The sequence below is a fragment of the Calypte anna genome, chromosome 3, assembly GCF_003957555.1.
Source record: "Calypte anna isolate BGI_N300 chromosome 3, bCalAnn1_v1.p, whole genome shotgun sequence".
Taxonomy (NCBI): domain Eukaryota; kingdom Metazoa; phylum Chordata; class Aves; order Apodiformes; family Trochilidae; genus Calypte; species Calypte anna.
In genome coordinates this window covers 17,672,792-17,694,450 of record NC_044246.1, presented here as the reverse complement: position 1 = coordinate 17,694,450, position 21,659 = coordinate 17,672,792, and the positions used below count along the sequence as shown (strand labels likewise).

The following is a 21,659-nucleotide window of genomic DNA, read 5'->3' as shown; positions in this document are numbered from 1 at the left end:
CTTTTCAGCAATGTTCTGAGAAGACACGTATTTTTGTAGAACTTAGGAGTTATTTAGGTGCTTATAGTTACTATTGTGGCAATGGCAGTGTTACTATTGCAACAAGGCAACCCTGTAACTCTGAAGCCCTGTTCTCTTCATTTTTATATTGAAGGGGGTTGTCACCACTCACTGAAATATTTGGAAAGTGAAGTAATTGACAGAGTGATGAGAGAGTCCTCATGAATTATGGTTCTGTGTTGATTACAATAAACACCTAAGGAGAAAATTACAGGTCTCTTCTCCCTCCCCTCCACTTCCTAGCAGGATATACATAGCCCTGCCTGAGAAAATTTCCAGCACACTCTTCTCTTCCATCACAATTAAGCCATTAGCTTTTTAAAAGCTATTAGCACTTGAAGAGTTCCTCTTGCTTCACAGAGAGCTGCTTACAGCTCATGCTCCCTTGCCTATGTCACATTCTGCTTGCCTGGATTTCTGTCCTCAGGTCTGTATTTTAAACCCTTTCAGCATTCTTCACGTGTCAGGTTACATGACAAATAGTTGAAGAAACCAAAAAAGGTCTTATACTTTCCCTCCTTGTGCAGGGTGGGTTCAGGTCCCAGACCAGGACTGAGTGGGGCTACTGCAGGGGTCTCCCACCCATCAGTATTCTTTACCTCCCCATGACACCAGACATTTCTTCACTAGGAAGCTGATAACTGGCATGGGATAAAAGATGGCTACATTTTTCTGCATGAAACATCCTTAAATCAAGAAAGACTTTTGTTTCATCAGCTGGCTTTACTGTTGAATCTTACTGGTACACAGAAGACTAACTGGTTTAGGGGCTTGCTTCTGTCAATTAAAAAGATCAAGAATCAACTTCAAAGAAGTCCAGACTTCATGAAAATTCAAACCCAAATACAGACTTCATCAAAGGCTGGGAAAAATCTAGAAGCCAGCTTTAGGCACAGATTCATTTGTAGCAAGTGGAATTAAAAAAGACATTTTTTCATGTATATATGTTTAGAACTGGAGTATTTGTTGGTTGGTTAGTTGTTTTTTTGTACAAAGGGAAATATTATACCAGGTTTGCCAGAAGTAATAAGTAATAAATTCTGGTTAGAACCAAGGACAGTAATATGCATTAGAATTAGTACAGCTCAGTAAAAATGAGATTTGGAACACATAGACCTTGCAATTAAACAAAGCCAGGTTATAATCTTGAATGCTAAGACTCAGCTGTCAGCGCTGTGACAGCCCTAGAACATTTTTGGGGGTAGTTTTGGGTGGAGCAGCACTAGGACCCTCCCAGGGAATGCACCAATGCCAGGCAGGAGCCAGCTTTGACAAGGCACCATTCCCAACAGGGTATGAGACATCAGTGTCATGGACATATGGCCAGATTGTGCTTGCTGGTTCCAGGGCCATGGAATAGGCTCAGTTTAGTTGTAGCGTTGTATTTTGTGGCCTTTTTGGTTCCTCAAAAATTGTTTTCATTTAGCTAAAAGGAAAGATGGCTAACCTTCCAGAGTGAGATGTTTCTGGGGATTATCTTTCATCCCAAAATACAGGGTGTCAGGAAGGAATCAGTATTCCCTCTGCAAATCCTGCCCCATTTGTGTAGAAGATGCCTCTTCTGCTCTCTGGTAGCGAGCCAAGATTCAAGATTTTATTTCATTCTCCTCTTGGTACACCATGGTACACAACAGCCATGCCAGACTATAAAGTCCTGAGTGCTGGCATGAGTCAGAGGTGTGTACTTCTCAGCAGCCACGAAAGGGATGTTCTCCTACTATGGTGGTGTATGGAGACATAGAGCTTACATCAACACTAGATCTTAAATGCTTAGAGGAAATGTTTGCTTGCTTTATCCTCGCTTCTGTGCCTGGGAATGGTGGTGACTCCAGCTGCACAAAATGCCCTGTCATGATGCAGAGTTTAGTTCCAATAAAATGGCTGGTTAACTGCAAGTAGTTGTCACAATGCTGGCCTGAGGAAGAGAATTGCTCCTTTTTGACACTTAGCCCAGTACTAAATAGCTGAGTAGAGATTTATTCTGTTCAGGCTCTTTCATTGCATAGGGAATAGCACCAAAAGGGCTTTAGCATAATTTATTTTATAGTTTAATACTGTATCTTGAAACCCCAGATAAACCTATTAGATAGGTGACCGAATCTCACCAAGTTCCCGTGGGATTTATTCTCTTTGGTGCTTTAAATCCTTGTATAGAAAACTGCAGTTTATGTTGGCCTGAATAATACATAAGCTTAATTTTAGGCATGAGCCTAGGTCTGTAGACTCCTTATATTTGAAATTAAGTACTCCCTCAGAGGCTAACACTTTTGTTCCTTTTTTGGTTGCTGGTATTTTATGTTATGTTATGTTATTATCTTTTTTCCCCTCTGCTTTCTTGACTTTCATTTTGTCTTCTTCCATCTCACTCCATTTCCTACAGCCTTCTTCATCCTGCTTTGGCTTTGCCTCTCTTTTTTCCTTCCTTTCTTCTTACAGAATCTTCTTTTCCAACTGTAATAAAGTCCCGTTATACTTAATTTCTCTTTTATTTTCCTACGAGGGGCTTGTAAATAGCATGCTAATGAATTTGGCAGCAAAGACTCATTTGGGAGATAGCAATAGTGGTCAGCATGGAAAAAATAACCCTAGAGAAATAAAGAAACAGATTAAGTAAGATCTTAAAAAATGTATTTGGGAAAACCAATCAAATTCACAGCCATTTCTTGATCCAGAGAAACATGGAAAGCAGGGCGTGTACTCATGGTTTATCCAGCTTGATCCTGTCAATTTTAATCCTGACTTCACTCACTCCTTCTCCTTTTTATGTGTTGTGCACTGTTTGAATTTCTTCAGGAAATTTGAGATGACAATTCTTCAGGAAAATTGCAGATAAACAGTTTTCCACTCTATATTTGAGTGTTCCTATTGAAATCCAGCACTTGCCTTAACTGAGGACACAAGACTCTATTATGATTCAGTAGAATAATTATTAATAATAGTGTGGCCATGGAGTATTGCTACAAAATTGTTTGTATTTTTGGCATGTATTTCTGAAAGTATCACAGCTCAGAAGTGGACAGCACTTGTTGAGTGATTATACTTGGGCAATGATGTTGAAAACTGGGCACTTCATTACTGGAAACATTGACAAACAAAGACAAAACACACTGCCTTACCATGGCTTAGCATGCCATGAGCATGAAGCAGTACATAAGCTGTGTGGGGGGATGAAAATTCACTTTTATGAACATTTTTTGGATTTGTCTTTGCCCTGATTTGTAATGCAACCTGAAAATGTTGAAATTCCTTAAAAACAAACCAAAAAACTTCTCGATGAAAACCAAAGCTGACTGAAATGTTTCATGATGTTACCTTTTCATTTATGTTACACCGTAGTCTAACATTGTGCTCACTTATATTTAAACTATAATGTTTTAGATATGAAAATGTTTTGCTCTAAAAATATAAAAATTGGATTCTTTGAAGCTGCCAGGACAGTTTTTTGTGCCTTTCTTAAAGCATTTTCATGGAATTCACATGATTTCAAAAAGTATTCACCTCAAAGGAGCTACCTTTTCAAAGGCAGCAGCCACTGATGCATTTTCTCTGACCATTTTTAAAGCTCCTGCACTGCATTTATTAAAAGCACACAGAATAGTGATTGTGACACTTCCCAGTGGCTAGTGGCAAGTTTATTTTTAAAACATTGTATCTCATTATCAGCGGTGGATTCTAGTTTTGGTTCTGGTGCCAGTGTTTCACTTTAGTCAAATAAAGACTCCCATCTCAGTTACAGCCATGAAAAAAAGGAAAGAAATTATTTAGGGTGGTTAATAAATTATCACAAGCTGCAATAGCACAACAGAATAGGATGAGGCATTTCAAGAGACCTGAGCAGGATTTTTCCATAGAGTGGACCACACTAGGTTGCTCTCTGAAGAGAACAAGTGATGTTCCCCTTGCTTGTGACATTCAGCCCCATTCTGAAAAGAGGACCACTCCAAGCATGGTGAAGAGCCAGTGCACTCTGGCAATCAGATGACTACAGCAGATGACCTAAAATGTGTCATTCTGTTTTATTCTGACCTTATATACTGCATGCTTTTGCTTGGAGACATCACCATGTTCATGAAACACACTATAAGGGAAGCAAGCACAGTCAGGATTCTTTAAGTAGAGAAGAAATTAGTACAAGTGCTCTTTAAATGATGAAAAATTCTGAGGGGGATAGAATAGAAACTGACATTCAGAAGGAAATGGATCTGCAGCTATAGAAGTGCCTATCCATTTTTGGCACATTAGAAAGATGTGATTTGTTTCCTCCACATTAGCTGGGATACATGAACACTCTGCATTACCTAATCTTGGGTAAAGAAGTAAAACTGTAGTGAAGGGATTCATAAATTGTAAAAATGGCATTCTCACTGTTTATGACAAGAATAAATCATTCTGACTGAAAGCCAGGCTTGAGCTGGCTTTGGGTCTTACCTTCTGCTGCTTATGGACAGCTCTGCTCGAAAACGGGAGATTGATTGGCCTGAAAGATGATAGGCTGCAAACAGGGCATTCAGATGACATTGCCCTTTTCCCTGACTTTCATGAACGTTCCTTGCAAGTCTGAAAGGTTTTTTTAGACAATCATAAACCAGGGCTCCAGTCTTCCACAGACAAGGATGCCTAAAAAATTGAATCCTCTGGTAGACTTTTGTGAGACTTTGGAGTGTTTTTCACACATGACTGAGCTTTGTCTGGGACTTGGCATTTTTAGGGGTGTTCTCTCAGATAGTGGATATTCACATGAAGTCATTTCACCCTACATGAGACAGTGTCCACCTCTGTAGTGAGATGCACAGCCATGAGCAGTGAGCATCAATCGGGTGACAAAGTGAGGGACATCTGGCAGGGACAGCAAGAGGATTTGGACAGAGAAACAGTGGAGTGTACTCCCAACACAGAGTGGCAGCACAACTGATGAAAATAACCATATTGTGTAAATTTTGAGGCTGAATTTACAGAGATGTTAATAATTGCAAGGCACAGAATTATCTTTAAAAATGTGTTGAATTTGGAGGATTAACAACACTTACTGCCTGGTTTCATAGACTGCACATGTCTTTTGCTGCTCTCACTAAGGCCTGGCTCAATGCCTTCTCTTCTATTTTTCCTGCTGCTGGTAAGTCACATAGACACATAGACTTTGTGATTCTACTTCATGGTCCCACTACATGTTCTCACTTGCAGAAGTCTGTATACTCCAAAAATTGCTTCCAATAAGTGTTTCTCTTCTGTCACCCAGCTGCGTGGTCATCTACAGGGTTTCATTAGGCTTGTGTCCTCATAGGCTTCCCACCATTCAATAGACCTTTTCCTCTACATGCTTTCCTCCATTACTGACCAGAGTTATTTGGAACAAGCCTTATTTCTAAGGGTAATCTAAATGTGATTCGTCCTCCCAGTAAGGGCTTAGTGTTACATGTAGAGAGCTCTTCCAGAAGTCATACAAAGGAAAATTTTTAATCCCTAAAATGAGAAAAATGGACTGTTCAGCACTCATACATAATGCAGAAGTAACTGTTCAGTGCACAAGGTAGAATCAGTCACAAACTGTCCTTAAAAATTATTTTTTGTGAGAAATTAGATTTCTCCAAGCTGTTTTTAATTTCCTAGCAATTTTATAGTAAATAATGAGAAATTAAAATACATTGTAAACAATGCTAAGATGATAAGAACTTCATTTTAACATTAAATACTGGTTTGTTTTACTATTTTATGAAAAATTAGGGAAAAATTGTTAGATTTAGTGTCTTTAATAAAGATATTTAAAATAATATTTGTCAGAGATAGGCAATTATTTTAACTCATTTTTTATATCTGTGCTGCTGAAAAATTAAAGTGTATTACACAGAACAGATTATTAATCTTCAAGAAGAGTGTGATTCCTGGTAAGGTATTTGTTATGCTAAGACAGAGGCTGAGTTAGTTCCTCCACGAAGATGTCTCAGTTGACACCAGCAGAGGCTCTAACACATGCTTTGAGAGCTGAGAGTCAGAAAAGTTTAAGAGAAGAAATTAACTTCCAAGAATTCTTAGTGACTGTATTCTTCCTGTAGTTCTGTGGGTTCTTGCTGGAAAACAACGCCTGCAAAGGGTGAAAATCAAGCAGAAGAAATACCCTGTGGATGAGCCCCATCACTTGCAGTCCTATGCTTCTGTGGGTGATTCCACAGAGCTGTCTGAGCTCGTGTGAGCTCATGTGAGGCTTCATGAGGTCCCACTCCTGCGGCGAGGTGACTCCCGAGGTGACTGTGGGACCAGCCAGGCTGCTGGGGAGAGCCGAGGTGCGAGTTTTGGTTTAGTTCTCTATCTTCATTTTCTCTAAATATTTAGTGCAGACTTATTGTCCATCCATTGTCTGAGTGAGATGAGGGACTGGATGAGAATTATTTGGCTGAGACTGTGCAAGCCCAAAATGATGATTACAGCATTTGAAAAGCAACACCAGCAATTAAGCAAGGGAGTGCACTTCCCCTTGGTGGCACAGGCTGTACTGCTGTCCAGGCATCCAGGTATTCTGGGCTCCTAAACATGCACATTAGCAACTACAGCAAAAAGGAAGTGGATGCCACCTGGGCCTCTGAATATTTGCAGGCTTTGAACTCCCTCATGTGTACCTGGGAATCTCTAAACTCAGGTAGCAGGAGACAGATCACTGTAAAGTGGTTTTTCTGGACCTAGTCCCAAAACCCATCCTGAAATAGCTGCTCGTGCAGGACATACCTGCTCATCAGGCGAAGTTGCTCTACGGTTGGAGACCAGTGCACTGGCTCCTGCTCTGGCTGCCAGCAGACATCTCGGTAAACCCAGCTTTTTTTTGGAGCTGGCATTTCCAAAAGCCGGAAATGCCTTCTGGGGCAGACTCTGCCTGCTCGTGGGTGCGGGTTGATGCTCTTCGGATCGATCAGAAGTAGATGGCAGCACAGAAGTCCTGGATGTCCTGCTTTCCCACTCTGTGGTCTGAAGGCATGAAAATTTAATTGGTTAAGCTGAAAAACTTGCAAAGTAATAACTTTTCTATTTAGTCCTAATTTGAAAACGTGTTTTACTGAATATTCAGATAAGCTTTGTGTAATGTGGGATTTGCATTTATTTTCTCCCTCAAGCATGCTAGATCAAATAGAAACACAAACTATATGACACTCTTCGTGGCTTGTGCTACTGTGTGCCACCTTTTGAAATAACTGGATAGGGCGTATAGCATAAATATTAGAAAAAATAATTTAAAAATCGGGCATTTGTTTTCTGTCTGTTTGTAAGCGGTTTTCACACATTTGAAAACATGTAGTTGGATATAGCTTGGTGGGATGAAAGCCTGGTGTCACTGGGTAGTGGGATTTTTGCCATCGACATATGTAGGAGTATGATTCTACTGATTTTTCATGCAGCATCCACTCACCCTTTAGCCCTTGCCCTCCGGTCCTTTAGCCTTAGTACTCAAATGGGTACTCTAAGCTGTTTAAATCACAGACGATAATGTTTTTAAATATGCGCCCGCTCCTCAATTTCAGACACAAACTCAGTGCAGATGAAAATCCTTCCTCGCATTGATTATTTTCATATTTAACGACTCAGTTACGGGCTAGCGCCGGAGGATGCAAGCAGAGGTTCCTTTGTACGTACAGGGCGACGGGTGGGAGGGAGGGGGCAGCAATGGAGAAGGAATGAGCCCCCGCTGCTTTGCGGGGCAGGACCAGCCCGCAGCGCCCAAGTAACTTGCGGAGGAGCCCGGTCCCCGGGAGGAGCCGGCTGCCGCTGTGCATGCGTGTGCGGACAGCGGGCTGGGCCAGGAGCCGCTCCCGCCCGCCGGCTCCAGCCTCGCAGACCCCCGCCCGCCTCTCCCCTCCCCGCCCCCGGTCGGCCCCGCGCCCCGGGCCCCGGGAGGCGGCGGGCGCTTCCCCTGCGCGGCGCGGCCCTCCCCGCGGGGAAAGGCGGCTCTCGCCGGGCCCGGCGCGGCGGCGGATGGCGGGGGGGCAGCGCCCGGCGGGGTCCGGCGGGGGGGCCCGCTGAGCGGCGGCGACGATGCCGGGGGGCCCGGCGCGGCGGGGCGCGCCCGCGGGGCCATGAGGGCGGGCTCCGGCCATGGCCCATGGCAGCGCGGCGGTCATGCTGAAGTGCGTGGTGGTGGGGGACGGCGCCGTGGGCAAGACGTGTCTGCTGATGAGCTACGCCAACGACGCCTTCCCCGAGGAGTACGTGCCCACCGTCTTCGACCACTACGCAGGTGAGCGGGAGGGGGGCCTGGCCCGGCCGCCGGCAGTGGCAGCTGCACTCCCCCACTCCCTGGCCTTACCCTACCGGGGTGGTTTCAGCCGGGGTTTGACACTCCCCCCTCTCTTCACCCACTGTGTTTCTCCCCCCTCGCAGTCAGCGTTACCGTCGGGGGCAAGCAGTACCTGCTGGGGCTTTACGACACCGCCGGGCAGGTGAGTTCCGAGCGCTGCCCGCGGCCCCCCCGATCGCGATCCCGGCCGCTGCCCCTGTTAGAGCTCCTTGGCCCCGCGGCGCTCACGGCGCTGAAGTTATTTGCAGGACTGCAGTCCGGGCTGGGTGATTGAGAGGCGGGTTAGTGAGGGGACTGCAAGACAGGATTGATAAACACCGGCTTTAAAAGAAAACCATCGATCCAACCCTTATTGCCGACTTAATTTTTAGCGGTGCGGCGCCGGGTCCGGGGGACCTGCGGCCGAGGCCCCATGGCATCGCCCCGGGAGGTGGTGTGCCCGGGTCAGGGATAACCCCGGGGCAGCCTCCCCGGGGTGTCGACCCTCCCGCCCGCCATCGGAGGGCTGTGTGCGGGGTAAACGTGCATCCGAAAGCACGGAGAGAACTTGCTGCCTCAAACGCCTCCGGTCGGGTAGAGACCCAGGCTGCCGCAGTTTGCCTTGTTGACACTTTACAGCTCTTAAATAGCTGAGGAGAGTTGTTCAGCTTAAAGGTGTAGAGTAATAAACTGTGACTCTCAGACGTTGTCTTTCAGTTAACCTGGGTTTCCTCTACTACCCTAACATACCCGAAACATAAACAATTCAATTGATTCGCTTGGTTAAGATTATTATAGCCTGTTCTGAAAGATGCTCTGTCAGCATATAGCTTAAGTAACTTTAATGATGGATGAAATGCTTGATGTTTGGAGGGATGAGTGGTGTAGTGGCAGCTGAAGGGCTCCGTCACTTCTTGGTCAGCAGAGCAGTAGCCGTGGGCCGAGCACAGTCTCCTGGATTAAAGTACTCCCAGCTCTCTGGAGGTGCCTTGTCAGAAACAAAATAGTTTCTGGAAGGCCTGACCACGGGAGGTGCAGGCATCTCCCACAGAGGCACGGAGCATACGTGGAAATGCTGCGTAGGTTTTTGTAAAGTTGTGTATTCACTATATTAAAACTTCTGTCAGTGTGAGCATGTGCTTTGCTCTCACATGACCTCAGACACGCTTCCTTGTTGTAAAGAGCAGCTAGTAAGATAATCTCACTGGATTTGCATAGACTAAAGCCATGTTTTTTAACTGTGTTATAACTGTGTTATTCCTATACTTAATTGAAAAACAACTGCCTGAGATCTGCATACAGCCTTAAGTAGGGGAAGCAGCACCTAACTGGTGCTTTATATCCTTGTGAGGTCTGAAATCTGTAATAAAATTAATTCCATGAGGATTTTAGGAAACAGCCTCATTTCCAGAAAGCTGATGCCTGAAGGGTGAGGCTCTGCAGAATGAATGACCTTATGATTGTCATCCCACTGACATAAACACAGACTTTACAGATTTATGCTAACAAAGTGCATTTGTTATTACTGTCATAGTCCTGTTTTTAAGTAGAAATATGCTCAAAACACACATTATAAAATATTGCTTAAGTAAGTTACAAAACGAGGATCTAGAGCTCAGGCAAATAAAGCTTTGGTTAATATACAACTCTTTTCTTTTACAATGAGAACTGGAAAATGTGCAAGTGACCCTAGCACTACTGTACATATGTGTAGTTTATTTGTGGATGCCTTCTCAAACTGCTTGTGTGGGCTTGTTGCTATTAATGGGAGCGTGTGTTGTTAGCTCTGTGTCATCTTAACCAAGGTGGCTTTGTGGTGTCCTGCTCTGCCCAAATGTCCTGAGTACAAAATCGAGTGACCTCTGGCCTCCTCAGAAGCTAGCAGAGGAAAACTGGTCATTTTGCAGCAAACAGCAAGTGAAGGTATTCCTGTACTAAGCAAAACTTTTCAGTATGAAATTGTATATCCAGATGTGTAAAAAGTTGAGGTAAGCTTTTTTGCTATTTTTTTTTTCAAATTTTGAGAAGCTGAATTCATGCTTGAATTACAAAGCAGTTTCTGATGTACTCAGGACCAGATCTTGCTGGCCTAATTCAGAGGGCAGGGTGTTTTAATGAGGCTGCCTTTACAAATAGATCTGCTCTTGGCAAAATTTCCCTTTTAGTCAGACCTGCAGTGCTAATAAAATCTTAACCATCATCCCCCATCCCATTTCAGCATGTTTGGAGAACTGTTGGATGCCCGGGGAGCCCCATCCCAACATCCAGTGCAGCTAAGGAGTAGGGTTTGTGTGAAGATGCCAGTCTAGTGATTTTGTTCTTTTGGCTGCTTTGTCAGTGTGCTGACATGCCTGTCTTCCCAGAGCTATGTGATAACAGAAAGCTTTAAAGCTTAAGTATATGTAGTAAAGAGCAGAAAAGATAGGAGTTGAAGTTCTCTGTGTTGAGTTCTCTGTGTTGAAGAAGCAGACTGATACATCTGGCACACGTCTGCTGCTTGCACAGATTTCTGTATGGCTCAGATTATTTGCTGCTCAGAGCTGGAATTTCTGTGCCAGCATACATCAGTGCTTTTGTTTCTAAGTCTGTCAGCCCAAAACAGTTCTTCTGTAAAATACCAGCCTGATAGTATAATTTTATCAGAACTTGTCAGAGCATGGTCACTGTGTTGTCTGAGCAATTCACAATCTTCAGCTTGTTTACACTCCCATCTCTGGACAGAGTACAAAGGTACAAGCTACAGATTTCATTTTGGGGGTAAGACAAGTGAGGGGGTAAGTGGAGGTTCAGACAGACCTACTCCACACCCATGTAGGAAGCACATAGCAGAGTAGGGGTTAAAGACCTTTTGTTTTCTGTCTAGTGCACAGCAGTCTCATTGCCCTGAAGTACTGACTTCTCAGCCTGTGGGTCTCTTTAACTCGCATAGTTATGTTTTTAGCAACTTGTGACAGACTTCTCTCTGGCAGAGGAGTTGGAAGCTTTTGAGTTCATGGCATCCAGTACTGATTCCTAGCTTGCTTCATCACAGCACACACAGAATCATGTGTAGTAACTATACTGATGACATGTCTCATATCTTTCAAGTTTAAAGTAAGCTGACAATAAATCTATTAAAATCCCATTATTTTTCCAGGTTATATATAGGAGGGAAAAATGCCACTGGCAGTTCACAAACTTCGGTTGATATGCAGACAGACCATACCTCTTTTGGGTGTGTGTGGGTTCAGGCAGGCTTTTCTCTGGCTGAAAATACTGAGGCCTTGGTTCAGCAGAAAATAGGCAGTACAGCTGCTGGGAAGTGGAGGATCTTGGAGTCCATTTGGGTTTGCAGCTGTGGAGACCGGAGAGGTAGAATTTGTTGCTGGTGGTGTCTGAGGGGACATTCCTCCAGCAATTCCTCCCAGAGGTGGAGCTGGCAGCTTCTTTTAGCTTTGCTGCTGCACATTGCCATGTGTTGAGACTGGGTGGGCTCGGAGTGGGTCCTGGTTCCCCCAGGGAGATGGGAGCTGTGGAATGTACCTACATTGTAACTACGTTGCCTGGAGCTGGGAGTGTCGAATCACTGAAGTTTAAGTATGAGGTTCTTGTGATACTGATGCTTGGATGCCTTTGGCTTTGCAGTAGCTCTTCTTGCTCTGGGAGACTAACTGCATGTCACTACTGCTCTGTATTCGAACAGGCATACGTGGCACAATTAACATGAGAAGAGAACCATGGCTTCATCAGGGGTCTGTTAGCTTGACTGTGTTACAGTGCTTTTGAATTAGTGACAAGTCATTATAACTTTATCCTCCATAATACAGCAAATAACACTGCAAACTCTCACCATATTAAAACGTTTGGAGAAATGTCTGTAAGCACTGATGGGGAAGTTTGCTGCATATCCCCTTGCCACATCCCAAATGATTTGGATTAGTGGGAGGACACACAGGAGTTTGCTCATGGGCATTTTGCTCCATACTAAAAGCTGCTGCTCAGAATGGTAGTTGGGGTCCATCCTTCTCTCAGTCCCTTTTGCTGTTGAATCTTCATTCCTGGTGTCCCTTTCCTCCAGTATGTGCTGACCAGATACAGGTGGAAGCTTTGCTCTGATCCTTTGTCATTGCTGTGAAAGACTGCCAGGGCCTGGAAGGAGGACGAGGGGAATGCAGGAGTAGAGCCTGTGCTGCCTTTGCTGCCCTAGGAAGAGATGCTGAGGTATAACATGGCTGTCTGGTGCAGGTTGGGCACCAAGCCAGTAACTGGGAAGTGCAGAGAGGGGTACAGAACGAGCAGAGTGAATCTTACATGGTGCAGGGCTTAATAATAACATTTACATGCCTTGTGATACTAGCATGGCCTGGTTGGACAAAGCTGAGATAAACTGTGTTCCTTGGCTTTCTGCTTTTATTCCTCTGCCTTAAAGGCCCTAATACATGTAAGACAAGCTGTAGGGCTGATAGAATAAAGCTCTCAGTGCCTTCTCAACTGGACAGTAGCCACAAAGCTTAGTCACATGCTAAGCACAAGAACAGAACAAGCCACTTCTTGGTTCTTCTCATCTCAGATATTGCTGGCTACCCTGGTTGCAGCTGTAGGTGTCTTAATTCAGATAACCCATTTTTTGGTTGTAATGGAAGCCTGGATGTTAAAAGCAATTTTATATTAAAGTCAGTTGGGTTGCACAAGTGTGTAAAACTCACCCAAGTATTAGCAAGATCATTGCCTGCATTAAAGCCAGGTGTACAAACAAATGGTTTTAACTGTGAATGTGTGTGTGTGGGAAAGGGATGGGTTAAGGTGTTGTTATTAGAATGCATGGTCACCAAACTTGCAGTGGGTGCTATAAATAAATCCAAGAAATAGCAGTAATTTTGATACTCCTTGCTGGCTATTTGTCTTGGCTTTAGTAGGTTGCCCTGGTCTAGTAGTTACCACTTTCAGCATCCTGCTGAAAGGAAAGACAGCTGCTGATCATTCTGGCTGGCCTGTCCCTCCTCAGACCATGTTATTCCTTCAGATCTGCAGCTACCACTCAGCTGTAGCACCAAACGCAAGCCTGGGACGTGGTCTCACCCAGCACAAAGCCTGACACCCTTTACTCTGGAGTTGTAAACACCAAAACCTAGAGCGTGATTTTGGCAGATCTAAAACTGAAATGTTTACAATTACCATCCTGTCCCCTTTCTGTCCACCCTTGTGCCTCCCTCCTCCCACATGTGTTTTCTCTCTCTCTCTCTCCTTACATCGTCCCAGCCGAGCTGGCAGCTGGAGCTGGGAAGCTGTGAGCTCATGAGCTCGCTCCCGGCCTGTGAATAGCTCAGCCCCCGCTGAGGCTGCTCTGGGCTTCAGAACATTGCCAGCCACGTAGGTTTCATGGCTACGCAGCAACAACTGGGTGTATGCAGATAAAACAAAACCATGCCTAGATTCTGCCTCAGAAATTTTCAAGGTGAAATAAGGAGGTGCTTGCCTGAGCTTACAGTTGCGGTGTTGAGACATCTCTGGGCAAAAGCTTAAGCAAAGACGGTCCTTCCATTTAAAATGAAAAGGACTCTTGCCTGTAGATTCGCATTTAAAAACGGCCTTTCAGCAATAATAATCCCAGTGCAGAGCTTCCATTCAAATGCCAAAGCTGTGACTCAGACTGTGAAAGCCTTGTATCTTTCCTAGAAAGGCAGGTAAGTATTGTTATTGCCAGATGGAGAACCTCAGGATGGGAGATGGAGCTCTGAGTTCCCAAAAGCAACCACTAAATCTGTGTGGCAAACTCGAGACAGTTATGTTTCATTATCAAAGGGTCAAAAGCACTTCTGAATTACACTGAGTTACATTAAAATCAAATGTAAGGGACGTGCTTGAAAACATAGATTCAGAATATCTCTGCCAAATGAACAATAAGTTAGTGGCAGACAAAAGTAAAGAACCCAATTCAAACAGGTTGAGAGGATCTCTGAAACTTCAGGTTATCAGGTTAGCATATTTTTATGCAGACCACTGACCCAGAGAGACTCTTGCTAAACCTTGATTATGTGGTCAAGTAAAAATCCTTTTTTCCTGGAGCAGGAGTCAGTAGATATTCTTTAGTTTGTGCGAGTTATCTCTGAATTTTACTCATTTAAAATTTCTTCAAGGTACAGCAACATCTTGCAGTGCTATCCAAACATCACCAGCTAAAAAGGCAACATTGACTGTAAGCAATAATTACTGCTCTTCCAGCACTGTGTTATTGCATATCCTCTTACTTCCTGACTTCATTTGAAGCTGGACTTGTTTGAGTATCATATAATCTACAGCTGTACTGCAGAAGGCAAGAGTGAGGGAAAGGGACAGCTGGGTAAGGTGGCATGAAGCTGTCAAGTTTTTCTGATGGAGAACATATGAGAGACCCTGTGAATTTTTGGCAAGTTCAGAGCCAGACTTCTTGAATTAAATCTGTTTCCTTTGCAAAGAGGTCTTTTATCTTTTGGTAAATGCCAAAAGTATAAAAATGCATGGTTTTAATTTATAGCTTAACTCCTGATTCAGCCTCCAATCTACACCTTAAAACAAACAAAATTCAGATTAGTGTATTGCTTCCATGGCTCAGACCTGCAGGGCAGAAGGACTTCCAGTCTGTGGTAGGGTCTGATCCAAAGCTCTGCGTTAGCAGATACCCTTGTGCTGATTTGAGTTGCTTTGTTCCAGTTCCTTTACTGAGAACACATGGACAAAGTGGATGTAAAACTTAAGTCAGCAATACTGAGGTTTTGTCAGTCCCAGGCATTCAAAATGATGAGTCAGCTATTCCTATCTGCAGACACCACTACCTAAGAAACCTAGGAAATCAAAATCCTTTGAGACTTTTTCTTTTGCCCTTTGCAGGATGTGGGTTTCCTTTGAGCCTTTGGGCTTCATATATTCCAGTTTTCTTTGTATCTGTGGGGTGCTAGAAATTTATCTTTCATTTAAAGGTAAAAATGATGTGATTTTTCTTTGTATAATCATGATACTCCTGGAACCTGGTCTTAAATTTAAAGTATACCGATTCCAAATCATGCAGTTTTATTGTAAATTAAAAAAAAACAAACCCAAAACCAAAACAACCCAACCGGAAACATTACTAACATGAGTGCTTTGGAACTTTCTTTTTAAACCCCCAAATTAGCTGTTACATTTCAAACACAACTGCCCCTCCTCTTAATTTTAAAAAATTGCAAGATGAGGGCAGGGAGGAGGGGGACTGTATCTTTTTACTGCTCTCTTCTGTAGTTTCATGAGCAGTGAATTGGTTTTGATTGGTGACTGGAGGATTTGTATTAAGAAAAATGTGTCCAAACACTCTGTGACACTTCCAGCAGTCCTGAAGAGCTTGTGTTAGAGGTTACTTTCCTCAGTCTGTTCTAATCCTTGGTGCTGCATCCATGTTGTGGCACAAGTGCAACAACTCTCTGCAGTGGCACTCACTGGTGTGTGTATAAAAATGGAGGTGGCAGCATTTTTCTCCAAAGGAACATCTATCAGCATCCTAGGAGAGCTTGTTGCTTCAGGTGAATAAAACAGACTGAAAGTGCCACAGGCAGCTTATGCTCTAAATGAGATGTAGTGCTGAATGCTAAAATATCATCCATAAGGACTTAGTGCTAGTTCCTTGCTTGTCTGATTTCCAGTTGGGTGGCTGTGGTGTAGTCAGTAAGGGATGGATGCCAGGCAGACCTGGGCTGCATCTTTAGTTATGACCAACAAATATCTTGGCCCCAGGCAGTGAGATGGCTTTCATACTCCTATCACTTAGGAAAGAGAGACCACAGGCAGGTTTTCAACTGCCTTAACTTCTGCTACAGTGAAATTGCTGAGTATATTACCACGTTCTGATAGATCAGGACTTGACATAAAATACAGTGCAGAAGGCTCTTAGGAACTCCTTTAATTCCAGAAACTCTTCCTCTGTGATGTGTTTATTAAATGTGCACGTGGTAGCACTGGTACTCTGCACTTTGTCTTCTGAGACATTGTATGATAGCAATTAATCTTGAGGCATTATTGTGAAGGCTCAGTCTTCTATTTTACAAAGCTTTTAGGGTTTATTTGTAAACAGTGAAAGGGAATGGAATGGATAACTACATTAAACCATCTCTATTCCATCATGTGTTTTCCCTGTGAAACAGATTTATTGATGGTCATACTCTCTATAAAAAGAAAGAACCCATCTTTCCAAAGAGCAGGTTCTACAGAGGATCCAGATGCCTTGTGCCAGGGTGAATTTTACTTTTTTCCTTTAATTTTCCACATCTGAAGGAATGGAAAAATCCTTATTTTTCATGTGTGCAGTCACCAAACCTGGGGTAAACTTCTCACTTGGAGAAAGTGGAAATCCTGTGTGGGAATAGTGCTGTCCATAATGTCAGTGATGATGGTAAAGAATCTACCAGCATGGGAACACACTGCAGGGAACACCTCATGGCTGAGGAGTGAAAGGGCTTTGCCCATGGCAGCTGCTCTGCCACTTCTTTGGAGCTCCACAGTGGAAATAGTGTCGTGTTTAAGTGAAACTGTGCTTGACAATACTGCTTGCAGTCAGTTGAGTTCATGTTCTGTCTTACATAGAAAATTCAGGGATTTCCACTTTCAGAAAATCATGAAGAAGCCAGCAAGTTGAAGTTCCTGTGGTGGTGGTTTGGAAAGAGGGACCCTCCTGTTGGGGCTGTCTAGAAAAATCATTCAGCATCATCACATGGCAAGATGTAGGATTTGGACAGTATTTAATCCCACATTAAGACTGGAATAAATTCTGATAACTTATAGGCAATTTTAGGTATAGTTAAAGGAATATTCTGTCCTTCTTGTCGCTAATGCTCTGAAATCCATCTTACTAAGCTCCATTTTCCAGCTAGTTATTTCTCTCTATACAGAAAGCTTTTCAGCTATCTAAGAAACAGCACAGTCCCCAGATATGCTAGGAGAACTTTGTTAAAAAAAAAAAAAAAAAAAAAAAAAAAGAGAGAGAGAGAGAGAAAAAAAAAAAGAGAGGAAAAAAAATTAAAAAAAAAAAAAAGAGAGGAAAAAAAAAGAGAAAAAAAAAAGAGAGAGAGAAAAAAAGAAGCCTAATTCACAAACCCTGGGCTTTTTTCAATGCATAATTCATACCTTCTTTGAATAGTCTTCCTCACAGGAATTTAGAGATGGGTTTAGATCATCCTACTTCATTTTTAGAATACAATGGAAGAGTACTTACCCTGCATTCTTGCAGCCTTATCTGTAAATTAAAAATAGATGCTGGGCCCAAATCAGCAGCTTTTTGCACTCCCTGGGAAACCTCTGCGAGCGAGCCACAATAGGGCAGTTCTGCTTTCTTTAGCTGTATCCCCAGAAGCCTGTGAGGAGGCAGAAGGTTTGTAGTGAGTGCACTTTCCCCCTGCAGCCAGGAAATAATCACTGCATCTTGTTCTGCCTGTGCAGGAGCTGGTTAGTGCCTACAGATGTAGGTGTCTGAAAAAATCAAACGTAGGCATCAGCGTCACGGGGCTGGCTTGGGCTGCAGAATTGGACAAGCAGAAGTTTTATGGTAGTGCTGTGTCAGTCTAAATTGCATCTTGCCAAATTCTTGCATTAGTGGTGCCTGGTGAGTGGCAGTGCCAGGAAGTCAGTGCCCTGGGGATGCTCCGCTCTGCTGCCTTGCAAAGGGTTACAGTGTTACAAAGCCCAGAATGAGAAAATTCGGAGGTTTTTTAGCCAAGGCAGTAATTTGTGTTTGGCTTGAGGCACCACAGACCACTTCCCTGTCTTTCCTCCCCCACCCAAGCATCTCACAGAATGAGAAACCACAGGATGATTCAGCAGGGTGAAGGCTGTTTCCTGGTGTGCTTCTGGAGGAGGCAGTCGCTCCTGGAGGCTCTGCCTACGGCAAAGCTGCAAAGCAGCCCTTTAATTCCAAATAATCTGGAGGAGATGCAGGATGTGTCCACTGGGGAAACTTGGAGCTGTTAGTAAGTCCCTGGGACACAGGTTAGGTAAAATAGTTGTTATGGTTCCCTTGTTACTTTTTCCAGAATCCTACAGGGGTCCTGCTGAAATGTGAATGTATTTTCAGGGAGGAAAACCATGAAGAATGCAGTCTTGAAGGATAGTTTTGAAATGAAATTCAAACCCCAAAGCATGGCAATTCATATTAAGAGAAGACTTTGACTGTCATTACCAGAGTCCACTATAAAATGGGTTAAAACTTGGGACTTTTAGCTTGGATTTTTCTTGATAGAAAACAGCTATTTACATATATGTACCTCACCGAGACCATCAGAGGAGCAGTAGTGATTACCCTTTGCTGCATGAAGGTTGGATTCCTCCAGCAACTCTGCCTGATGTCTATTTTTGGCTTCCTCTCTAAAAACAGATGGTTGGGAGTGAGAGCCTCTTCTTACGATTGCTGTTGTAAGCTGTGAAAGCAACAGATGGTTGCTAACACAGAGATCACAAGCCTGCAGTTGTTGAGCTCTAGTTTTAGTTCCAGTGGTGCAAGATTGATTTTGTTCCCTCTCATCCATTTCATACCATCTCAGAATAGAAAATAAATAGGCTTACCCTTTTATTTATTAGAGCATGTCAGCATGATATAACCAGAGATGTATAGTTAAAATTTGTTTTGTAAGCTGCAAAACATAGAAAACCATTAGTTGCTTTGATTCCATCCGAGTACAAAACATTAAAACAGAAGTGTGACACACCTTGCTGGGAGCCCCTGCCACAGTGTTAATGACAGACCAGAATTTGGTTTCTTCTATTTGCTTAAAGACACTAAGTCTCAGATTTGCAGGGGAAAAAAAAAGCAAGCAAGCAGATTTAGGGTAATATCTTCTTTGCTACCTGCTAACAGCAGATCTGAGAGGATTGAATTTCCCCAAAGGTCAGGGTTAAGGCATGGGAAAGTATTGACTGCCTCCTCTATGTGCCTTTCACCTCTACAAGTTGTATAGAGAGACCCTAATACCATTTGAGAAGAGAAAGAGGTCTGTGGTCCCACATCACTGAGAATGGGTTGAGGCCTCTGTCCCCATTGCTTTAACTTGGGTGGGGCAGTGCACCATACATACAACAGAAAATTGGAGCTAGAGGGGCTCTAGTACTGTAGGATCTCAATAGGCCTGCACTTCTACATCAGTTTTCTAATAACTACAAGGAAATTATGCTTTTTGTGAGTCAAGAGGGTTGTCCAAAAATTGCAGGACTTCACTTTGTCTTAGTTTATGTTTTTACAGATATCCCTGCATGTAAGGGATGCACATAAGCCGTATGTATATCAAAGGCTGTTGGAGTGTTTTGCAAAGACTAACACATTCTGAAAGCAGCAAACTCCTACAGATGGGAAGATGCAAGTAGAGAGGATGAAAACATGCTCAGGGTGACAGATTGTGTCAGTGCTAGAGGTATGAATACAGTTTGTGTGTTTTTAATTATGTCTCAGCTGATATCCATGGAATGGGGCAAAAGGACTAGTTCAAAATTATTTGTATAACTTTACATACAGCACTGCATTCTACTTTTAGTCTGAGCAGACCCTTGAAATGAAGAAAAATATAATGCTGCGGAATTGCAACACCATTCTGCAGTCTGCATACATCAAAATCTCTGGTCTTGAGCAGGTAAAATTCAGAAAAAGAAACAGACGAATTTTGGATGTGTTAAAAAAATCTACTCAGACATCAAAATATAGTGAAAAATCAGTGATTCAGTATTGAGGTACAAGGCAGCAGAAAGTCATAGAATAATTTGGGTTGGAAGGGACCTTTATATATATAAATATTTATATTTATATATATAAAGCGCCTATCACCATATTGATAAACATTCTTTGAAACCACTCTGATAAAAGGTCCAACCCCCCTGCAGTAAGCAGGGACACCCTCAACTAGGCCAGGTTGCTCAGAGCCTCATCAATCCTCACCTTTAATATCTCAAGGGACGAGGCCTCAACTACCTTCCTGGGCAACCTGTTCCGTTTTCCCACTACCCTCATGGTAAAGAACTTTTTCCTAACATCAAATCTGAATCTCCTCTTCTCTAATTTAAAGCCATTGCCCCTCATCCTATCACTCCAGGCCCTTGCAAACAGTCCCTCTCCAGCCTTCCTGTGGGCTCCTTTCAGATACTGGAAGGTCACTATTATATCTCCCCAGAGCCTTCTCTTCTCCAGGCTGAACAACCCCAGCTCCCTCAGCCTGTCTTTGTAGGAGAGGTGTTCCAGCCCCCTCCCTAATCATTTTTGTGGCCCTCCTCTGGACCCACTTCATCATGTCATAGAATCATAGAATCATAGAATTAGCCGGGTTGGAAGGGACCTCAGAGATCATCTAGTCCAACCCTTGACCCACCGGAGCAGTTGCTAGACCATGGCACTGAGTGCCACATCCAGTCTTTTTTTAAATGTCTCCAGGGACGGAGAATCCACCACCTCACCGGGCAGTCCATTCCATAGCCTAATCACCCTCTCCGTGAAGAAATTCTTTCTAATATCTAACCTAAAGCTCCCCTGGCACAACTTAAGACTGTGTCCTCTTGTCTTGTTGAAGGTCGTCTGTGAAGAGTCCAGTTCCCACCTCGCTACAGCCTCCTTTCAGGTAGTTGTAGACAGCAATGAGGTCTCCCCTGAGCCCCCTCTTCTTCAGGCTGAACAGCCCCAGCTCTCTCAGCCTCTCCTCATAGGGCCTGTGCTCGAGTCCCTTCACCAGCCTGGTTGCCATGTCCTTTCTGTGATGAGGGCTCTGGAGCTGGATGCAGTTCTCCAGGTGAGGTCTTACCAGAGCAGAGCAAAGTGGCAGAATCACCCCTCTTGCTGGCCAAGCTTATTTTGATGCAGCCCAGGATGTGATTTGCCTTCTGGGCTGCAAGCAGGCACTGTTGGCTCATGTCCAGCTTTTCACCCACCAGTACCCCCAACTAATTTTCTGCAGGTCTGCTTTCTACCTCATCCCCCAGCCTGTACTGATAGTGTGGATTGTTCCAACTCAGGTGCAGGACCCTGTGCTTTGATCTTTTTGAATCTCATGAGGTTCACCTGGGCCCACCTTTCCAGTTTGTCCAGGTCCTTCTGGATGACACCCCATCTCTCTGACCATCGACAGCACCACTCAGCTTCATGTCATCTGCAGACTTGCTGATGCACTTGATCCTCCTGTCTGTATCACTAGTAAAAATATTAAACAGTACATGTCCCAGTACAGAACTCTGAGGGATACCACTTGTCACTGGTATCCATCTGGACTTGGAGCCATTCACCACTGCCCTCTGGATATGGCCATCCAGCCAATTCCTTACCCACTGAACAGTCCACCCATCAAATCCTTATCTCTCCAACTTGGTAAATATGCTGTTGTGTGGGCTCACGTCA

At 43.7% G+C, this 21,659-nt stretch overlaps 1 protein-coding gene across 4 annotated transcripts in view; it reads left to right on the top strand.

Moving 5' to 3' along the window:
• Positions 1-8,095: 8,095 nt before the first annotated feature.
• Positions 8,096-21,659, top strand: part of RHOQ (ras homolog family member Q) — a 24,091-nt gene continuing 10,527 nt past the window's right edge. For all 4 annotated transcript variants that reach the window (XM_008496582.2, XM_030446567.1, XM_030446568.1 and 1 more), the window contains exons 1-2: positions 8,096-8,278; positions 8,422-8,480. In XM_008496582.2, coding sequence (XP_008494804.2) covers positions 8,137-8,278; positions 8,422-8,480 — 201 coding nt within the window. In that variant the 5' untranslated portion in view covers positions 8,096-8,136. The remainder of the gene's footprint in view (positions 8,279-8,421; positions 8,481-21,659) is intronic.